Source organism: Panulirus ornatus, chromosome 45, assembly GCF_036320965.1.
Source record: "Panulirus ornatus isolate Po-2019 chromosome 45, ASM3632096v1, whole genome shotgun sequence".
NCBI classification, from domain to species: Eukaryota; Metazoa; Arthropoda; class Malacostraca; order Decapoda; family Palinuridae; genus Panulirus; species Panulirus ornatus.
In genome coordinates, this window is record NC_092268.1 from 2,101,487 (window position 1) to 2,123,814 (window position 22,328).

Genomic DNA, 22,328 nt, shown 5'->3' on the forward strand with positions numbered 1-22,328 from the left:
TAACCCAACCTAACCTAACCCAACCTAACCTAACCTAACCTAACCTAACCTTAACCTAACCTAACCTAACCCAACCTAACCTAACCTAACGCTAACCCCAACCCAACCCAACCCATCCCAACCCAACCCAACCCAACCCGAACCTAACCTAACAACCGAACCTAACTAACCTAACCTAACCTAACCTAACCCAACCCAACCTAACATAACCCAACCTAACCTAACCCAACCTAACCTATAACCTAACCCAATAACTAACCTAACCTAACTAAAAACCTAACTAACCTAACCTACTGCCTGATGCTCCTACCATTTTTGCGAAAGGGTGGCTACAGCATAGTTCTCACCATAGGAAAATCTCGGGTTTGATGATTGAGTAGCATGAGTAAAGTTTTGTGTGTAACAAGGAGAGATTGTATGCTTGTGGACAGAATACCAGCAGTCTACATATGGCTGAGACAGAAAGAAAGACGGCTGTCTGGATCGGAGGAGTGCAGCTTGACAACCACTGAAGTGCTGGCTCAGTATGCAGTTATCACTAATCCTCATGATACCTAGGTGGGTAGGATCAGGAGTATCACTTCTTTATCCCATCTTTCACATGCCATACACATCGTTTGTCTATGTAAGTATTTAAACCTTTCAATGCCCTGGTTTTATTTAGCTTATGTGTGTGCCATTTTTTAATTTCTCTAGGTATTGCAGCACAACAAGCCACTTTTCTAAACCCTTGCTACTTTATTTTAGACTGTTTTTTCTTCATTTGTTCATTACAGACTTTCACACATTACTTCACCAAAAAATGCCACTCCCTTTAACATACTTGCATATAACAACCTTTTCTGTGCAAGCCAGTGAATTGCAACAGGCCAATTATGCATGTTAATGCTCAGTCCCTCACATGTATACTCTTGCCCATGTGCAGCTTATTGAATCCAGTATTCCCAGTTACCACTCCTCTTTCAGCAACTGTCAAAGCACTCCCTCGGCCTTTTAAATGTAAAGTGGAACTCCCTTAAATGGGTGTCCATGGCAGTAGTCTCTCCATATCTAGGGAACTCCAGTGCCTCTTCATAGCCTCTATTGCTTCACCCTTAACAGGCCACGTAGAATGCTTCTACCTAATGTTCCTTATTATTACTATTACTTAATGCTCCAGCCTAAATGTTCCTACATACTGCTACCATCTGTTGCTTCTGCCAGTTTGCCAAAAGTCAAGGTTATTGAATGGTGCTCCGCAGGAAAATCGATTACGAATAATGATCTATGCGAGTCAAGTGTTGTATATGACAAGGAGAGATGCATGTTTCTGGACAGAATGCCAGTAGTTTACTTGTGATTGAGGTTTATAAAAGCTATTTTTTATATAATGGAGTTTATACTATCCTCAGCAAAAGGGGGTAGAACACTTCTCTTAAACCTGTGCTCTAGTGCATCTTGATTCTTCCATGCTTTCACATCACTACAATTGTTTCCATAAACTAATTTTTTTTCATTAGACATTTTACCTAATGGGATTGCAAAAGAGCATTGGAAGTCTTTTTCCCAGTACCTTCTGTGGTTGTAAACAACCTTGCCCTTGGATATAATGTCTTGTCTGTCCTCTGCATTTTCATTCTTCAAAAAGTTATTTAGACTTGGATAACATATCCTCCCAACTTTCTTTTTTCACTGGCCTGTTATTCATTTAGACTTGGATAACATATCCTCCCAACTTTCTTTTTTAACTGGCCTGTTATTCAGTAAAAGTGGAGCTTTGTAAGGCTCTTTCCCATTAGTTCCCATGCTTGTCAGTGACCTCACCTCTATGTGTCTGGGCCATAATCTGCACTTGTCTTGGAGCTGAATTACAATAAACAGCGATTGTCAGCACTTGGCAATCTCTTCATATCAGTGTCCTACACTCTTGCATGTTTGAGAGGTAACCACCTTAGAGTTGGACCAAACCCTCTCAAGACCTCATTTGATTAAGGCTACACCCAATTGAACAAGGACTCGTGTGTTCTGACTGATGCCATTAGGGCACATAAAAACTTTCATTCTTGTACTACCAGCAATTTAGAGAGTCCTTTAATTCCAACACCACCACAATATCATTGCTCTCTTCTCTTTCAAGTGCCCTCTGCTCCATCATAACATTTCATTTTCTTGCACAACTGACCTCTAGTCTTCACTCTACTTCTTCCATTGTTACCCTCCCTGCCACTCTCGGTACTTGTCCATCACCTGCGATATCAAGACTCCAGTTACTTTGAGTTCTTTTTCACAGTCATCATCCCAGGTCTTATCCCAAGACAACTTCATGCCTCTAGCATATAAGTATTTAAACACACTTACAGCCTGCACATCACTGCTGGATCTATAAGTGTCACTTATTCTGTTGCTTGGCTATTACCAAAATGTGTAAATGAGGTTGATTTTTAATGATGCTGACTTGGTAAGGTAGGAGAGGCAGTTGGATATGAAAAAAGCGTGAACTGGTCTTTTGAAAGGTATGGAGTGGGCCAGTCATCTTCCCAGAACTAAGAGGGAGTGGAACAACTACCATTGATCAGACTGTTAACATCAGGAACCCCTTAGAAGGGAGCTCAGCCAATCAATCCTTGGAGGAATATGTTGCAGCTGTAAGCGAGCTTCAGGTATTTAAAATGAATGTTCTCTTGGTTATTTCCACAAAAAATGAGATGAGGGAGTGGCAAGTCTGATAATGCTCATAATCAAATAATGGTTATACTTCAAAAAAGTCAAAACCTTACAGATCGTACATGAGAATTCTCTTTTATGACAGGATACTGGTTGATTAACCACTTGGTGATACTTGCAGACAGAGGTACAGCTTCTGAAGGATGCCCTTCCTACAGTGTTGTACCACTCCGGCCAGCAAGCTATCACTGGATTTATAAATGCTGCATCCCTCGCTGTTGATAATGCCCATTTTGATGAACTGACTTTACATAAGGTGAGTGAGTTGCATCATACCACTTGAGATATAAAACACTTCAAAGTTCTGATTCTGGAAAGGGATGTTAAAAGATTATTAAACCAATGGAAATTTTTTTGAGAATTTGAGGGGATATCACTTTGTAAATGTGGATTCAAGTAGGCATACTTCTTGCATTGCAAACCAGTATGAAACTGGTGTCCTTTATATGGCTAATACTGCTTTATACTGGCTACTAAACATGTTGTGTTATATACATAGGATGTCTATATTTGGTTTCCTGTTTATCGAATGGATCACGTGCACAGTTGGCTAACTCGTATATTCCTGCACTTTAAGTCGATGTATGTGAGCAAACCAAGGCTGTATGCTCATGATTTAATACATACAACTGGGAACCAAAAACTGTCGTGTTGGCCTTCATAATTTTAGACAAACTAGCAGGCATATCTGTAGATTAGTGGTGTTCAGTGGTAATAATTGTAATAGTAGAGGAAGTGGAGTTTAGTGGTTCTGACATATTGTGGTCAAGGAATATAATCAATAGTACGTGGTTGCTTTTGTTTAAGCATTTCACTTTGCAGGTGAATGGCCACTCGCTAGACAGCATAACTCGGGAGTTCCTGCTAGATGGTGTAGATCAGAATGTACAGGAAAGTTGGCGTGCAAACTACATGGAAGTGGATGTCTTCACCACCCGTGGCAGTCCCATAGCAGGTACGATCTCTGGAGTGCTAACTAGTGGTAGGTTTTCTGCTACATAATGGTCTTGTTTTGATCTAGTTGGGCATAGGAATGGGATAAGGAACCTCTTAATTTTTCCGGAGGAAAGTTCCACTATTTCCTAATATTTTATTTTCTAACCATAAAAGTGATATCAGTGTTAAATGAAGGTGAGCTTGGGATGGGGGCGAGTTGCCTAGGCAAGGTGGTAGAATAGGGTCAGTGCAAGGATTACCTTACTTGATGCTAGAAGCTTTATTGGTTATAGTTGTACACACATGATGACACTCAATATGTCTAGATGGGATGATAAGGGACGTAAATGCAAGTCTTTGAGAGAGGGGTGAGTATGCAGCTTGTGGGGATGAAAGGGCCTGGGAAGCGAGTGTGTTTAATGATGATACAGTACTGGTGGCAGATTCAAGTGAGAAATTGCAGAAGTTGGTGATGAGTTTGGAAAAGTATGTGAAAGGAGAAAGCTGAGTGAATGTTAATAAAAGTAATCCCTACTAGTATGGCATCATAACATAAACCATACTAGTTTGGTTGGGGTCCTTTATAGGTTAAATGAAATTGTAATGCAAATTTGATATGCAGTGCAGACTAACAGGTCTTCCGACAGCAAAAGTGTATGTGCAACCATAGTTTGGGCCATAAAGCTCATTTCTCCAGGAATTGGTAGGTTAGGTGAGGTCGTGTGCCTTGACCTGCCACCTAGTCAAGGTGCCGATAGAAGGGTGCCCTGCTATACGCCCCACATCATTCAGTGGCTAATTAGCACGTCTTTGGTGCACTAATTATAATATGAAAGTTAAACTGTTAGCATTGAGAATAGTTCTCTCTCAATAATCAATTGGTGGTGACAGAGAAGGGACAAAGAGTTGGCAAAATTCAACAAACTTGATAGGCAAACTTAGTGCACCAAATTTAAGTGTGTGTACAGTAATAAATATAGACTGTTTGCTCATTTTCCTTTTTCTATGTATCTTTTCTTGCCACATTCCTTGGGACCACCCAAAATTTCCATGGCTGGGCTACTTAAGAGATAAAAGTGTATTAAAGGGAAAATATTTTTTAACAGATTTTGGTTGCAATGAATATACTAGGTAAGGGGAAAACAGGATTGAAAATACTGCCAGTGTCTCTCCTGTATCATACAAGGCAACTACTAATTATAAATGAATAGTAAAGATGTAAATTTCAGAATGAACATTTGCTGCTTTCATTGTTTTTCTTGCACAATATCTTTCATTATTACAGTACTACAATTTGATGTAAATTTCAGGTTGATGACACTTGGTTCATGTTGGTGGCTAATGACTATGATCCTGAAGACTTTCTTGACCCACACACTGTAACATCAGAGGTCTTTGCCTGGAACAGTTTCCCAGAATCGGTAAGGTTAAGTGTTTTTGTTAGTATGTATAATTGAAGGTCAGGTACCTGAGGACTGGTGGAATGCTTGTTCAGTGCCATTGTATAAATGCAAGGGGAACAGAAAGTGAATATTTGAACTAGAATAGAGGAAGTTTGTTTAGGATACCTGGAAAGTTGTAAGAGACTTGTGATATAGGGTAGCACGCACAGAGGATCAGATTGTGGAGGAACAAAGTGGCCTCAGAAGTGGGAGACGCTGTTTCGATCAGGTGCTTGCTTTGAAGAATCTTTGATATACTTAAAGAAAACACTTTGTGTGTGGAATTTATAGATCAGGAGAAAATATATGATGTGGTTGACATGCTTTGTGTATGCTCTGAATGTATGGTGTTGGAGGAAAGCTACAAAAACTAGCTTAGATTTTGTATCAAATGAGTAAGGCATGTGTGTTAAGTGACAGAGAAGGAGTGGTGGTGCCAGGTGGAGGTAGCTGTCATATGTAATGCACCGAGACCACCGTATTATATATTGAACCAGGTCATGTGAAGTGTCTGGGGTAAACCATGGAAAGTTTAGTGGGGCTTGGATGTGCAAAGGGAGCTGTAGTTTTGGTGCATTACACATGACAGCTAGCAGACTGAGTGTGAACGAATGTGGCCTTTGTTGTCTTTTCCTAGCGCTACCTCGCACATGTGCATGGGAAGGAGGTGTTGTTTCATGTGTGGTGGGGTGGCAGTGGGAATGGATGAAGGCAGCAAGTATGAATATGTACATGTGTATGTATGTATATGTTTATATACGTTGAAATGTATAGGTATGTATATGTGCGTGTGTGGGCATTTATGTATATGCATGTGTATGTGGGTGGGTTGGGCCATTCTTTTGTCCGTTTCCTTGTGCTACCTCGCTAACGCGGGAGACAGCGATAAAGCTTAATAAATATATAAAATATTTATTTTTTTTAATCATACTTTGTTGCTGTCTCCCGCATTAGCGAGGTAGTGCAAGGAAACAGACGAGGAAGTCCAACCCACCCTCGTACACATGTAATACATGAACGCCCATACACGCACATATACATACATGTACATTTCAACATATACATACACAGACGTACATATATGTACATATTCATATATGTACATATATGGAAATGGAGGGAGGAAGAGCAAGAACAAGGACAAGTTGGAAGGATAGAGCGAGATGTAAGAGATGGACATGCAGTCAACAGGCTGGATCAGGGCATGTGAAGCTGTTAGGAGAAACTGTGAATAAGGACATGTAGTTTCTGTGCATTATGCATGAGAGTTAGTGTATGTGAGCAAATGGGGCCATTTTTCCTCTGCTCCTGATGCTGCCTCAGAGTGTGGAGAAATTGTGTACATAAACGATATATATTTTTTTCATATTGTGTATGTCATGTATGCATACTCTTCTTCACAGTTTACTGTAGTGGCAGAATATGTGGCAAACCACACCACCTCTGGGATGTTCATGACATCCAACCTTCCAGTCAAGGAAAGTTTCTTTACGTTAGCTCAGCTTAAGGTTGCAGACCATCCCCACTTTGAAGATAATATAAAGTACACAGCAGGAGTCTTGGTAAGTTCTTTCTTTATTCCTAGTAGTGTTAGGGCATACAAATGAAATTCTGAAGTCACAGTCACCAATTTATTTTCATGTGGTAATGAATATCTAAAGCATATTTTAACATACTTTATGACAAAGGATATTAAATTCTTTGCACTTGCCTCTTATTTGGACAAGTATGCCTTTATACTAGTTAAATTGTACAATCAGACTGTAAATTACTTTTAATTCTAAGGTGTCAATATGACAAACTGGAGAAAAATCCTGAAGAAAGCCTTTGCAACTAGTCTCGTATTGCTTTCCTCGTATGGGAATCTGTGGAGCCATCAGTGACACTATACCAGTCTCTTGCCATAATGAATGACCACTTAACCCTACTGAGAGGAGAGCAGAGGTTGAATTCAATTTGATATCAACTGCACCCAGGGTAAAAGCAATTTATGCTGTGATTGTACATTGTTTCTTTACTAAAGTTTAGCAAAAACTTGCGTGGATATGTGTGGGAAAACAAGGGTACATCAAGTTGCAATCATGGTGCAAATATAGTATCTTGTGTAGGACTTTGCTCCTGATTAGAAAACCATCCCTTGAGACATGTAGGAATTGCTTAGCCTTTGAGGCCTTAAAAGCTCTCAGCTGGGCAGAGATTAAGTTCATAAAAAAAAAAGCTTGTTACAAAAAATACTTTAGTTTTGTTCAAGAATGTTGGTTCCATTTATAAAATTTAGTTGTGGATATTTACAAAACACATTGTTGCCTACTTAGAACCCTGTTGACAGTATTGTATTGGTTACGGAAGAATTTTGCCTTATTTTTTTCCTATGACTTTTATATTAAAAAAGATGGCCAAATTCATCATCCATCCTTACTGACCAGAGGTTTTTTTGCATTTTACAAAATGATGTAAGGGAATCTGTATGTGCGCGAAAGTTGAAAACCATTGCAATATGTGAATACTTAAAAATTCCAATTTTCAGGTATACCGATACAATAAAGTGCCGAAGAATTTTGAAATGTTTCAACATTTGACTGCTTATGGAGTGGTTGATCAGGCAGTGCTTCAGTGTGGATAACAGCCTTTATTTGCTCCTTGTTTCCAGTGCTGAAGCCAAGTTGTATGTATATGAATATCACCATCATGAGGTAAGTTGAATGTTCTGGAAAAATAGAAAAATGTCAGTACCAGTAAATTAACCTTAGTCTCACCTTTAATGAAACTAATTCCTAACTACATGCCCAGGTTCAATCCATTGACAGCATGTTGACCCTGGTATACCAAGTCATTCCACCAATGCCATCCTCCATCAAGCCACCTCACAACACATATTGTCCTCAAACATTTCATTTCCAACACATCCACCCTCCTCCGCACAACTCAACCTATAGCCCACGCCTCGCAACCATATAACATTGTTGGAACCACTTTTCCTTCAAACATACCCATTTTTCCTGAGATGCCATCCTCCAGCACTTCCTCACATTGCCCTCTCCCTCCCTCTCTCATTCCTTCACCAAGGTCTCCACCCTCCACCAATGCCACCCTCCCTCCCTCCTTCACCAAGGTCTCCACCCTCCACCAATGCCACCCTCCCTCCCTCCTTCACCAAGGTGACCACCCTCCACCATCGCTTCACTCCACAAGAGATACGCCTCCAGATTTAGGGCCACACTGGGGTATTTTGACACCAGGATCTTATTGAAGTTTGATACACATAAATCTCCACCATCTTAGGACGGTAGGGTTCAGTGGGTGGAGACTGAACAATGTTGGTGATAGCATTGGAGACACAGTAGGGGTAATGGTGGTAGTGGTGAAGGTCACCAGGGGATTCTCTGATGGGGTTAATTCCAGAACAAAAGTGGAAACATGATCGAGCATTAAACAGCAGATAAATGCAGCTTTCCCCTGCTTTTCAAGAACTGTGGAACAACAGGTTCAGAAGAGGTATCACAACATTATATCCTCAGGAAAGAATAAGATTGCTACTCATAAGAGGCTCTTCTGTAAAACAGATAAGTAACTTATGAAACTATACCCATTTTGTAAGAGGCTAACAGATAACACTTTCCAGAGTGGAGGACCAGTAGGTCGCTCTTTATGGAGCAAAAATGGAAATAAGACAGTTTCATAGTCTCAATGTGAAATAGGTTAGGCATAAGCTAAGTTGTATGAAAAAGACTTGCATAGGCTAAGTTATTGCCATACAATGCTTGTGAATTTGTCTTAATTGCTGTATGTATTTTTACAGGTGGTGGTCCACTACATGATAAGCCTCTGCTTGATCCTGTCACATGCAGTAGCAGGTATTCTTGGTGCTGACAGCCCAAGCATCACAGGAATTTCAGCTACGATTCTGTGACTAATGATTCGTGTGAGGATACCACTAGTTTAGCAATTTGTATAATATTTTCTTTGTTCACCAGAAGTAACCATTTGTGGCGCTGAAATTTGTATGTTCTTATAATTTCTTCCCATATGACTTGGCTTAAGTCAAGAGGGCTTTTTATAGTATTATAGAAAAGTATTAAAGTTTAGTAAATCAAATGAGGTTATAATTTAGTTCATATTACAGCCAAAGTTTTAAACTTACATTTTACAATTGATTCCTTTCTCTCCCACAGGCTGTGCACCATGATGATACCTCCACCTCAGTCCTCGCATGAATCCCTGCCTTCAGGTTCAATGCTGATGCATAGGCGTACGTCTACAGACTTGGGACAATCTATCAAAAAAAATATACCTAAAAATTAGAGAACTGCAAAACAAAAGTGCAATCTACTTGCAGTTAAAATTCCTAACCAATAATTTGTCTATTATTTCTTTGAAACAACTTTTTAACACATCTCAGATTCACTTATAATTTGCTGATACTCTTATCTCCAAATCATAGTGTGTGGACAAGTTAATGTATTTCTTTACTGGAAAAAAAATGTTTACAGAACTGAGTGTTTGATTTCCCAGGTAGAAATAATTTATAACAATCCACAGATTGTTGTGACAAAGGTATGATATGGTTATGAAACATCTTTGGAGTTTGTGATGTCTTTTGTCAAATAAGGAATGTATACCGTATAATGATTTATTATACTTAGTTGCTGTCTCCCGCGTTAGTGAGGTAGCGCAAGGAAAAAGACAAATGAATGGCCCAACCCACCCACACAGACATACATAAATGTCCACACATGCACACATACATACTTATACATTTCAAAGTCTACATACACAGACATATACACACATTTACATATTCATGCTTGATGCCTTCATCCATTTTCGTCGCCACCCTGCCACACATGAAATAGCACCCCACAATCTCCCCATGCTGTAGCACCAGGAAAAGACAACATATGCCACATTCGTTCACACTTGGTCTCTAGCTGTCATGTGTAATGCACCAAAACCACAGCTCCCTTTTCACATCCAGCCCCAAAAAACTTTCCATGGTTTACCCCAGACACTTCACATGCCCTGGTTCAATCCATTGATAGCACATCAACCCCAGTATACCACATCATTCCAATTCACTATTGCTTGCACGCCTTTCACCATCCTGTATGATCAGGCCCAAATCCCTCAAAATCTTTTTCACTTCATCCTTCCACCTCCAATTTGGTCTCCCACTTCTTGTTCCCTCCACCAATGACACATATCCTCTTTGCCAATTTTTCCTCGCTCATTCTCTCCATAACTACTAAAGAATTTGACACCTTAAAACCCATCCAAAAAAAAATGATAGCTAATCACCAATCCCTCAAACCTACTGAATGCAATAACCTTGCTTTTATTCACATTTACTCTGCTTTCTTCTTTCACACACTTTAGGAAGCTCGGTCACCAACTTCAGCAGTTTCTCACCCGAATCAGCAACCAGCCCTGTATCATTAGCAAACGACAACTGACTTGCTGCCCAAGCCCTCTCATCCACAACAGACTGCATAATTGCCTCTCTCCAAAACTCTTCCATTCTCCTCCCTAACAACCCCATCCATAAACAAATTAAACAACCATGGAGACATCACACACCCCTGCCGCAAACCTACATTCACTGGGAACCAATCACTTTCCTCTCTTCCTACTATTACACATGCCTTATATCCTTGATGAAAACTTTTCATTGCTTCTAACAACTTGCCTCCCACACCATATATTCTTAATACCTTCTACAGAGTATCTCTATCAACTCTTATCATATGCCTTCTCCAGATCCATAAATGCTACATACAAATCCATTTGCTTTTCTAAGTATTTCTCATATACATTCTTCAAAGCAAACACCTGATCCACACATCCTCTACCACTTCTGAAATCTGATGCTCCGTACATTCCTTTACCCTCTCAATCAATACCCTCCCATATAATTTCCCAGGAATACTCGACAAACTTATACCTCTGTAACTTGAACACTTGCCTTTACCGCCTTTGTATAATGGCACTATGCATGCATTCTCCCAATCCGCAGGGTTTTCACCATACATACAATGAATATCCTTACCAAACAGTCAACAACACAGTCACCCCCTTTTCAATAAATTCCACTGCAATACCATCCAATCCTGCCGAATTGCTGGCTTTCAACTCCTACAAAGCTTTAACTACCTCTTCTCTATTCACCAAACCATTCTCCCTGACCCTCTCACTTCGCACACCATCTTGCAAAGCACCCTTTATCTGCCACTCTATCATCAAACACATCCAGCAAACCTTCAAAACTCACTCTTATCTCCTCACTTCCACTACTTCTTGTTACCTCCCCATTTAGCCCCCTTCACTGATGTTCCCATTTGTTCTCTTGTACACTTTATGTACCTCCTTCCAAAGCATCTTTTTATCCGCCAACAATGCCCATTCTTCACTAAGTTTTCAGTTTGAAAAAGTGTGTATGATACTGGATCGCTGTTCTGCCATGAAGTGTAAATTAGCAAAGTAGTCTCTGCAACACAAACCTAGAGGTGCATCTCCTGGGTTTAAGTGATTTGAGTGTGCTGCTGCATCCAAATTATATCCAAGAAAAATGTCGAGTTTGCCTTCATCTCAAAGGTGTAAATTCACTTCTTTGCATATATTATGGAGAACAACACACGCCATGATTATATGATAGATTTGTTCTGTCTTGACCCCGAGTCACTTCTCCATGCAAAACGTGCCACCTTCGTTTCAGCTGTCCAATCCCCCTTTCCACAGTACATCTAGTTTTCTTCTTGTGTCCTGTAATACATGAATCTTATTAAGTACAAATCTGAGTTTGGACGTTAGTCCCAGGCTCATCATCTAGCTTGTTTTCTCATAATCTAGAAATCTTTTGCACACTGGGTTAGGTCAATTTTGGATTGTGGAAACACTTAAAAGACATGAAACCTGTTTCTTCTACAGCCTATGTAGATATGTAAATATTATTGACATTTTGTCACAAGTAAACATGCAAGAAAGCATTTAACGTTACCCATTACAAGCTGTCTGAGAACCATCTTCAGGTCTTAGGTAAAGCATCAAAAGCCAACACTTGCAATAGTAATTACTATCACCAATAAGATCTACAGCACCCACACCACCAGGGAAGACCCTAATCTGCATAAATTATGTTTCGTCTACCATCTGTCTGTGCAATAACCCTACTTACAGTAGATTGTGTTGGTCCACAACGTGATCTTTTCCAGTTGCAATATAACGTAAGGTCATCATCATCACTTAGTTCCGGCGTGATACAGAGCCATGTTCCTTGCTGTAGTACTTTCTATTTCCCGCTACATCTCTGATCTATTTCTCAATCTGTGACCACCTGTCTTCCCGCACAGTCAAGCTGGTATCTTCTGACATCCATCCCCTCGTACACACCCCCAGAACAACGGGGCCTAAAAGTTTTCAGCTGAACAAGTGTTCCTGGTCGTCCCAGCCATGTTTGCCTCACTAAGCAAATTCTTAACTGCTTTTGAGGCTTCTCCATCCCTGAGGCATCAACCAGGAATCTGGAAAAAAAAGTAAAATCTTTGATATGTATTATGCAAAATACAAACATGTTTATTATACTTAATCGCCATCTCCTGCGTTAGCAAGGTAGCGTAAGGAAACAGACGAGAAGTCCAACCCACCCACATACACATAAATGCACCACATATACATACATATACATTTCAATGTATATATCTGTATAAGAGTGGATGAGCCTTTCTTCGTCTGTTTCCTGGCACTTCTTCGCTGACAAGGTAAACAGCGATTATAATAATATGAGTGTATATGTAATATAGGTAATGTATACATGTATGTATTCATACTTAAAATAATAAAGTATACGATATAAACAAAGATCGACAATTATTCAAACCTTTGAATCTCCATTGTTTTAGTAACTTGGACTAGTGAGCAAGGTTGCAAACATGTCCTTTTCACCATCTTCCTATGTCACTGATGTAATGTAATGCAATAAATATTTGTTTACGGAAGTGTATGTTTTATTTATAGAAATAAGACTCCCTGATAAAAGCCATTATCTTGTCTATCTGACTAAAATCAACTATCAAAAATCAGGATATAAACTAAAAAAAAACGCTTAAAACTGATTATCTAAAAGATCTAAGATCCACACTTAAATAACTTTAAAAGAGCCATTAAATTTAATGATCTGTAACGATAAATATAAACAAAAAAGCATTTTGTTTTGGTCATTTTATAAGTAGTTTACAAAAGCCTATATAAGGTGAGTGGACAGACAGTTACAACCATCCAACCCCTCTGGTGTCTGACCCCAGACTGAGGCTGACCCAGTTCTAAGGGCCTAGGTCAGCAGCTAGATCATGCACTAAATCAAGGGTCGGCACATAAGGCCCTGAAGTGTACAACCTAAGTTCAACACACTTCACAATACAATTATCAATAAACTCACAAATAACACCAGAGCTACTAAATACATTAATTATCTAAAAGAAAAAAAAAAGATTCCAACCACCACAAATAACTGAGTTAATGATTGAAAGTTAAGTTTTATTTTAGTGATCGTTTTCCTTCTTGGCAAGAAAAAGTGTCTAAGTAAATCATTTTCAAAGCCACTATCTATCTATCTATCTATCTATCTATGACGCCCTATGACTCCCTTCTGCAACCACCTCCCCCAAAATAAAGATATGTCCACGGAAATAGTCTCCATAACTAGTATACATCAGTGCCACTTTTTAACTTTTAGTGGCTCACCCTTATTTCTGGTCATCATTTCTCATAAGGAACTTTCTTAAGGGAGTTTGGACTGATGTACTAACTGCGTTTTGGCTGTGTTTCGAAGCCTCATTGAGTCAGTTGAATCGGAACAGCTTCGTTCAGGCGAGTCCCGTATTTTCCACTGCTGTACTACAAAAGACGTCTTAAAAATAACTATAAAAGCTTCAGAATTGTACTATTGAGTTACCTTCCTCTTTAAAACGTAATTTCTGGTATAAAAATCCAAGTTCTGTACGTTATTTCATACTTTATGAGACAGGTTCGAACTTCACTGCTTCACACAAGTAAGAAGAGAAAGTATGAAACACTGCCATCTATGTTTTGGATATGGTACTAAAACTGCCACCTATGTTTTGGATATGGTACTATCACAACACTTCATTAAATCGTCATCTTGATATCATTTACAGTTATATAACCATCAAAGACATTGAAAACCATCTTAATTCCACGCCTGGCATCTAATTAAGGACTCTCAACACCATCAGGAGGTTAGAAAACAGATAATTCCTGTATTTCCTCGTGATGTTGAGTTACCAGCTAGCAATTTGACGCCGTGGCCAGGTCGTGCCAGAGTTTCCAGGGACGGTATAAATTCCATGAGCCAAGATGGCCATTTGCTGGTAGGAGCCGCTGACGGGCAGGACCTACGCGTGACACACCGTCCATCAAACCCTTATTTTAAGGTTAGTATATGCAAATTGTTCGAGAAATTTGTTGACCAGATGTAATGTTATGCATAAGGGTCAAAGTGGAGTGTCATAAAGTGTTATTTTTACGGTAATTAGCAGAGATATGGCTGGCTTGACCTACGGTCCTTCTGTTAACCCATGCGGGAAGTGGCACACACACACACACGTGTATATATATATATATATATATATATATATATATATATATATATATATATATATATATATATATATATATAATGTATATATGCATCTGATCCCGGTTATGAGTTCATTTAAATCAAGTTTGAGGACATTGGAGAGGCTCTGGTGTGTATGTGTGAACCATCGTAATGATCGTTTGGTAGTTTCGTTGTGTTGTTCTGCTGCTAAAACGAAGCCCCAAGTTTATTTTCCACTTGATATTCACACTACACCTCATGTTCGGCCATGGCTCAAGACAGTTGTTATCCTAACGAGGATAAAATGGGTCATTTCGACCAACTAAAGCTAAGATAAGGCTTGATGGCCGGACGCCATCTTGTTTCCGACAAGGGCCCAAATGTCATTATTTACGTTATTACTATTACAAAATAACACACCCAATCCTTTCCTATCTTCATCTTGCCGTCGATAATGACCTAATGACCAGAATTACCAGCAAAATGCAATGATATAGTGTGCGGTGATGATGAGGGAATAAAGCCAGTAGAGCAATAATTGTACTTATATATATACGTTAACACAGCCATGACGGTTAATGATGAACAAGTTAATATCTAAGGTTAATGTGTTTAATTACCATGTCATTTTAACGTTAAAATCTAAGGTTAATGTGTTTAATTACCATGTCATTTTAACGTTAAAATCTAAGGTTAATGTGTTTAATTACCATGTCATTTTAACGTTAAAATCTAAGGTTAATGTGTTTAATTACCATGTCATTTTAACGTTAAAATCTAAGGTTAATGCCAAAATAGTAATTTTACCGTCTTACAATAAATAATGGATTCTTATGATGTCGTCTAAGGTCAATTTCGCGTTAAAGATTTAATGTAAATCCTGTGATTATTAGTTTTTCACACTGGGGTCAAGGTTGAGTGTTGCCTTAGTTTGTATATATTGCTACACACAACACAAATGTCAACACATGATCATCATCTCGGGTTCCAGGATGATGAGGCGGGCCAGCCACACCAAGGAGTCGACCCCAAGCTGGATCCCAACCTGATCCCTCACACCACTTAACATCCTCGTATATACTCGAGATTATTGACATGACAACACACATCACTTACGTCAATCTGGTTCACGAAGAATTGACACCTCTTTGTTTCCCCGCAGGTCACTGTGACTCCTTGAACCGCCGGCTTGTGGGCTCGAGCACGACTTCTACTACTACGGAGGAGGTCCACGTCCACGTCTTGACAGGTTCTCCTCCAGCTCACTAGTGATCAGATCGAGAACCTGTTGACTCGTATAAATAATGTAAGTATAAGAAACAGCATCCGATCCCATGTAACAACATTGGATCTCTTTACTTTGGCTCGGATCCCATTTAATCCGATAGGCTGGTACGTCTTTTGATGTGTGGCGTAGAATGCACCAGGAATGAATAAGGGCAGCATGAATAATGTACATGTGTATATATGTATATGTCTGTGTATGTATATATATGTATACGTTAAACTGTATAGGTATGTATATGTGCATGTGTGGACGTGTATGGCTATACGTGTGTATGTGGGTGGGTTGGGCCATTCTTTCGTCTGTTTCCTTGAGCTACCTCGCTAATGCGGGAGACAGTGACAAAGTATAATAATATAATAATAATATGTAGAGGCATTTGGATGAGTTTTGCAGGGAAATAGTGCAAATGACTGGGAGAAGAATAAAAGAAAGAGGCAGGAGGTCAAGAAAAAGGTGCAAGAAATGAAAAAGAGGGCAAATGAGAAATGGGGTGAGAGAGTATCATTAAATTTTAGGAAGAATAAAAAGATGTTTTGGAAGGAGGTAAATAAAGTGCGTAAGATGAGAGAACAAATGGGAACATCGTTCAGAGGTAATAACAAGTATTGGTGATGTGAGAAGGAGATGGAGTGAGTATTTCGAAGGTTTGTTGAATGTGTTTGATGATAAGAGTGGCAGATATAGGGTGTTTTGGATGAGGTGGTGTGTGAAGTGAGAGGGTTAGGGAGAATGATTTGGTAAACAGAGTAGAGGTAGTAAAAGCTTTGTGGAAGATGAAAGCCAGCAAGACTGCGGGTTTGGATGGTATTGCAGTGGAATTTATTAAAAAAGGAGGTGAATTTGTTGTTGACTGGTTGGTAAATATATTTAAAGTATGTATGACTCATGGTGAGGTGCCTGAGGATTGGCAGAATGCATGCATAGTGCCATTGTACAAAGGCAAAGGGGATAAAGGTGAGTGCTAAAATTACAGAGTATAAGTTTGTTGAGTATTCCTGGGAAATTATATGGGAGGGTATTGATTGAGAGGGTGAAGGCATGTACAGAGCATCAGATTGGGGAAGAGCAGCATGGTTTCAGAAGTGGTAGAGGATGTGTGGATCAGATGTTTGCTTTGAAGAATGTACGTGAGAAATACTTAGAAAAGCAAATGGATTATTTGGAACAAGTATGCCTTTATACTAGTTAAATTGTACAATCAAACTGTAAATTACTTTTAATTCTAAGGTGTCAATATGACAAACAAGAAAAATCCTGAAGAAAGCCTTTGCAACTAGTCTCGTATTGCTTTCCTTGTATGGGAATCGGTGGAGCCATCAGTGACACTATACCAGTCTCTTGCCATAATGAATGACCACTTAACCCTACTGAGAGGAGAGCAGAGGTTGAATTCAATTTGATATCAACTGCACCCAGGGTAAAAACAATTTATGCTGTGATTGTACATTGTTTCTTTACTAAAGGTAAGCAAAAACTTGCGTGGATATGGTATTGTCTCGTACTTAAAAAGTCTGTAAACTTGTCATGATGACAGTTACCTGTAGTTTACCTAATAATCTGCAAATAGTTTGTGTGGGAAAACAAGGGTACATGAAGTTGCAATCATGGTGCAAATATAGTATCTTGTGTAGGACTTTGCTCCTGATTAGAAAACCTTCCCTTGAGACATGTAGGAATTGCTTAGCCTTTGAGGCCTTAAAAGCTCTCAGCTGGGCAGAGATTAAGTTCATAAAAAAAAAGCTTGTTACAAAAAATACTTTAGTTTTGTTCAAGAATGTTGGTTCCATTTATAAAATTTAGTTGTGGATATTTACAAAACACATTGTTGCCCACTTAGAACCCTGTTGACAGTATTGTATTAGTTACGGAAGAATTTTGCCTTATTTTTTCCTATGACTTTTATATTAAAAAAGATGGCCAAATTCATCATCCATCCTTAATGACCAGAGGTTTTTTTGCATTTTACAAAATGATGTAAGGGAATCTGTATGTGCGCGAAAGTTGAAAACCATTGCAATATGTGAATACTTAAAAATTCCAATTTTCAGGTATACCGATACAATAAAGTGACGAAGAATTTTGAAATGTTCCAACATTTGACTGCTTATGGAGTGGTTGACCAGGCAGTGCTTCAATGTGGATAACAGCCTTTATTTGCTCCTTGTTTCCAGTGCTGAAGCCAAGTTGTATGTATATGACTATCACCATCATGAGGTAAGTTGAATGTTCTGGAAAAATAGAAAAATGTCAGTACCAGTAAATTTACCTTAGTCTCTCCTTTAATGAAACTAATTCCTAACTACATGCCCTGGTTCAATCCATTGACTGCATGTCGACCCTAGTATACCAAGTCATTCCACCAATGCCATCCTCCATCAAGCCACCTCACAACACATATTGTCCTCAAACATTTCATTTCCAACACATCCACCCTCCTCCGCACAACTCGACCTATAGCCCACGCCTCGCAACCATATAACATTGTTGGAACCACTTTTCCTTCAAACATACCCATTTTTCCTCTGAGATGCCATCCTCCAGCACTTCCTCACATTGCCCTCTCCCTCCCTCTCTCATTCCTTCACCAAGGTCTCCACCCTCCACCAGTGCCACCCTCCCTCCCTCCTTCACCAAGGTCTCCACCCTCCACCAGTGCCACCCTCCCTCCCTCCTTCACCAAGGTGACCACCCTCCACCATCGCTTCACTCCACAAGAGATACGCCTCCAGATTTAGGGCCACACTGGGGTATTTTGACACCAGGATCTTATTGAAGTTTGATACACATAAATCTCTGCCATCTTAGGACGGTAGGGTTCAGTGGGTGGAGACTGAACAATGTTGGTGATAGCATTGGAGACACAGTAGGGGTAATGGTGGTAGTGGTGAAGGTCACCAGGGGATTCTCTGATGGGATTAATTCCAGAACAAAAGTGGAAACATGATCGAGCATTAAACAGCAGATAAATGCAGCTTTCCCCTGCTTTTCAAGAACTGTGGAACAACAGGTTCAGAAGAGGTATCACAACATTATATCCTCAGGAAAGAATAAGATTGCTACTCATAAGAGGCTCTTCTGTAAAACAGATAAGTAACTTATAAAACTATACCCATTTTGTAAGAGGCTAACAGATAACACTTTCCAGAGTGGAGGACCAGTAGGTCGCTCTTTATGGAGCAGAAATGGAAATAAGACAGTTTCATAGTCTCAATGTGAAATAGGTTAGGCATAAGCTAAGTTGTATGAAAAAGACTTGCATAGGCTAAGTTATTGCCATACAATGCTTGTGAATTTGTCTTAATTGCTGTATGTATTTTTACAGGTGGTGGTCCACTACATGATAAGCCTCTGCTTGATCCTGTCACATGCAGTAGCAGGTATTCTTGGTGCTGACAGCCCAAGCATCACAGGAATTTCAGCTACGATTCTGTGACTAATGATTCGTGTGAGGATACCACTAGTTTAGCAATTTGTATAATATTTTCTTTGTTCACCAGAAGTAACCATTTGTGGCGCTGAAATTTGTATGTTCTTATAATTTCTTCCCATATGACTTGGCTTAAGTCAAGAGGGCTTTTTATAGTATTATAGAAAAGTATTAAAGTTTAGTAAATCAAATGAGGTTACAATTTAGTTCATATTACAGCCAAAGTTTTAAACTTACATTTTACAATTGATTCCTTTCTCTCCCACAGGCTGTGCACCATGATGATACCTCCACCTCAGTCCTCGCATGAATCCCTGCCTTCAGGTTCAATGCTGATGCATAGGCGTACGTCTACAGACTTGGGACAATCTATCAAAAAAAATATACCTAAAAATTAGAGAACTGCAAAACAAAAGTGCAATCTACTTGCAGTTAAAATTCCTAACCAATAATTTGTCTATTATTTCTTTGAAACAACTTTTTAACACATCTCAGATTCACTTATAATTTGCTGATACTCTTATCTCCAAATCATAGTGTGTGGACAAGTTAATGTATTTCTTTACTGGAAAAAAAATGTTTACAGAACTGAGTGTTTGATTTCCCAGGTAGAAATAATTTATAACAATCCACAGATTGTTGTGACAAAGGTATGATATGGTTATGAAACATCTTTGGAGTTTGTGATGTCTTTTGTCAAATAAGGAATGTATACCGTATAATGATTTATTATACTTAGTTGCTGTCTCCCGCGTTAGTGAGGTAGCGCAAGGAAAAAGACAAATGAATGGCCCAACCCACCCACACAGACATACATAAATGTCCACACATGCACACATACATACTTATACATTTCAAAGTCTACATACACAGACATATACACACATTTACATATTCATGCTTGATGCCTTCATCCATTTTCGTCGCCACCCTGCCACACATGAAATAGCACCCCACAATCTCCCCATGCTGTAGCACCAGGAAAAGACAACATATGCCACATTCGTTCACACTTGGTCTCTAGCTGTCATGTGTAATGCACCAAAACCACAGCTCCCTTTTCACATCCAGCCCCAAAAAACTTTCCATGGTTTACCCCAGACACTTCACAGGCTCTGGTTCAATCCATTAACAGCACATCAACCCCAGTATACCACATCATTCCAATTCACTATTTCTTGCACGCCTTTCACCATCCTGTATGATCAGGCCCAAATCCCTCAAAATCTTTTTCACTTCATCCTTCCACCTCCAATTTGGTCTCCCACTTCTTGTTCCCTCCACCAATGACACATATCCTCTTTGCCAATTTTTCCTCGCTCATTCTCTCCATAACTACTAAAGAATTTGACACCTTAAAACCCATCCAAAAAAAAATGATAGCTAATCACCAATCCCTCAAACCTACTGAATGCAATAACCTTGCTTTTATTCACATTTACTCTGCTTTCTTCTTTCACACACTTTAGGAAGCTCGGTCACCAACTTCAGCAGTTTCTCACCCGAATCAGCAACCAGCCCTGTATCATTAGCAAACGACAACTGACTTGCTGCCCAAGCCCTCTCATCCACAACAGACTGCATAATTGCCTCTCTCCAAAACTCTTCCATTCTCCTCCCTAACAACCCCATCCATAAACAAATTAAACAACCATGGAGACATCACACACCCCTGCCGCAAACCTACATTCACTGGGAACCAATCACTTTCCTCTCTTCCTACTATTACACATGCCTTATATCCTTGATGAAAACTTTTCATTGCTTCTAACAACTTGCCTCCCACACCATATATTCTTAATACCTTCTACAGAGTATCTCTATCAACTCTTATCATATGCCTTCTCCAGATCCATAAATGCTACATACAAATCCATTTGCTTTTCTAAGTATTTCTCATATACATTCTTCAAAGCAAACACCTGATCCACACATCCTCTACCACTTCTGAAATCTGATGCTCCGTACATTCCTTTACCCTCTCAATCAATACCCTCCCATATAATTTCCCAGGAATACTCGACAAACTTATACCTCTGTAACTTGAACACTTGCCTTTACCGCCTTTGTATAATGGCACTATGCATGCATTCTCCCAATCCGCAGGGTTTTCACCATACATACAATGAATATCCTTACCAAACAGTCAACAACACAGTCACCCCCTTTTCAATAAATTCCACTGCAATACCATCCAATCCTGCCGAATTGCTGGCTTTCAACTCCTACAAAGCTTTAACTACCTCTTCTCTATTCACCAAACCATTCTCCCTGACCCTCTCACTTCGCACACCATCTTGCAAAGCACCCTTTATCTGCCACTCTATCATCAAACACATCCAGCAAACCTTCAAAACTCACTCTTATCTCCTCACTTCCACTACTTCTTGTTACCTCCCCATTTAGCCCCCTTCACTGATGTTCCCATTTGTTCTCTTGTACACTTTATGTACCTCCTTCCAAAGCATCTTTTTATCCGCCAACAATGCCCATTCTTCACTAAGTTTTCAGTTTGAAAAAGTGTGTATGATACTGGATCGCTGTTCTGCCATGAAGTGTAAATTAGCAAAGTAGTCTCTGCAACACAAACCTAGAGGTGCATCTCCTGGGTTTAAGTGATTTGAGTGTGCTGCTGCATCCAAATTATATCCAAGAAAAATGTCGAGTTTGCCTTCATCTCAAAGGTGTAAATTCACTTCTTTGCATATATTATGGAGAACAACACACGCCATGATTATATGATAGATTTGTTCTGTCTTGACCCCGAGTCACTTCTCCATGCAAAACGTGCCACCTTCGTTTCAGCTGTCCAATCCCCCTTTCCACAGTACATCTAGTTTTCTTCTTGTGTCCTGTAATACATGAATCTTATTAAGTACAAATCTGAGTTTGGACGTTAGTCCCAGGCTCATCATCTAGCTT

At 39.5% G+C, this 22,328-nt stretch overlaps 1 protein-coding gene and 1 long non-coding RNA gene across 14 annotated transcripts in view; one reads left to right on the forward strand and one right to left on the reverse strand.

The window, feature by feature from the left end:
- Positions 1-412: 412 nt before the first annotated feature.
- Positions 413-22,328, forward strand: part of LOC139762987 (uncharacterized) — a 492,364-nt gene continuing 470,448 nt past the window's right edge. For 2 of the 11 annotated variants that reach the window (XM_071688536.1, XM_071688537.1), the window contains exons 1-2: positions 2,413-2,639; positions 2,825-2,959. Coding sequence is in view for 6 of the 11 variants with exons in the window: in XM_071688525.1 (XP_071544626.1) it covers positions 4,968-5,060; positions 6,485-6,643; positions 7,609-7,704 (348 nt within the window). In the remaining 5 variants the exon portion in view is untranslated. Of the gene's footprint in view, positions 2,640-2,788; positions 2,960-3,525; positions 3,686-4,949; positions 5,061-6,484; positions 6,644-7,608; positions 8,148-8,193; positions 9,004-9,253; positions 9,574-14,168; positions 14,525-15,853; positions 18,194-18,614; positions 19,425-19,674; positions 19,995-22,328 lie in introns of those variants that run through there. The other 9 variants (XM_071688525.1, XM_071688527.1, XM_071688524.1 and 6 more) reach the window with 9 other exon arrangements.
- Positions 6,699-22,328, reverse strand: part of LOC139762990 (uncharacterized) — a 39,077-nt gene continuing 23,447 nt past the window's right edge. For 2 of the 3 annotated variants that reach the window (XR_011715973.1, XR_011715975.1), the window contains exons 9-15: positions 21,997-22,258; positions 19,644-19,775; positions 15,808-18,207; positions 12,250-12,595; positions 11,576-11,837; positions 9,223-9,354; positions 6,699-7,788 (exon numbers count right to left, since the gene is read on the reverse strand). This is a non-coding gene — a long non-coding RNA (uncharacterized lncRNA). The remainder of the gene's footprint in view (positions 7,789-9,222; positions 9,355-11,575; positions 11,838-12,249; positions 12,596-15,807; positions 18,208-19,643; positions 19,776-21,996; positions 22,259-22,328) is intronic. The other variant, XR_011715974.1, reaches the window with a different exon arrangement.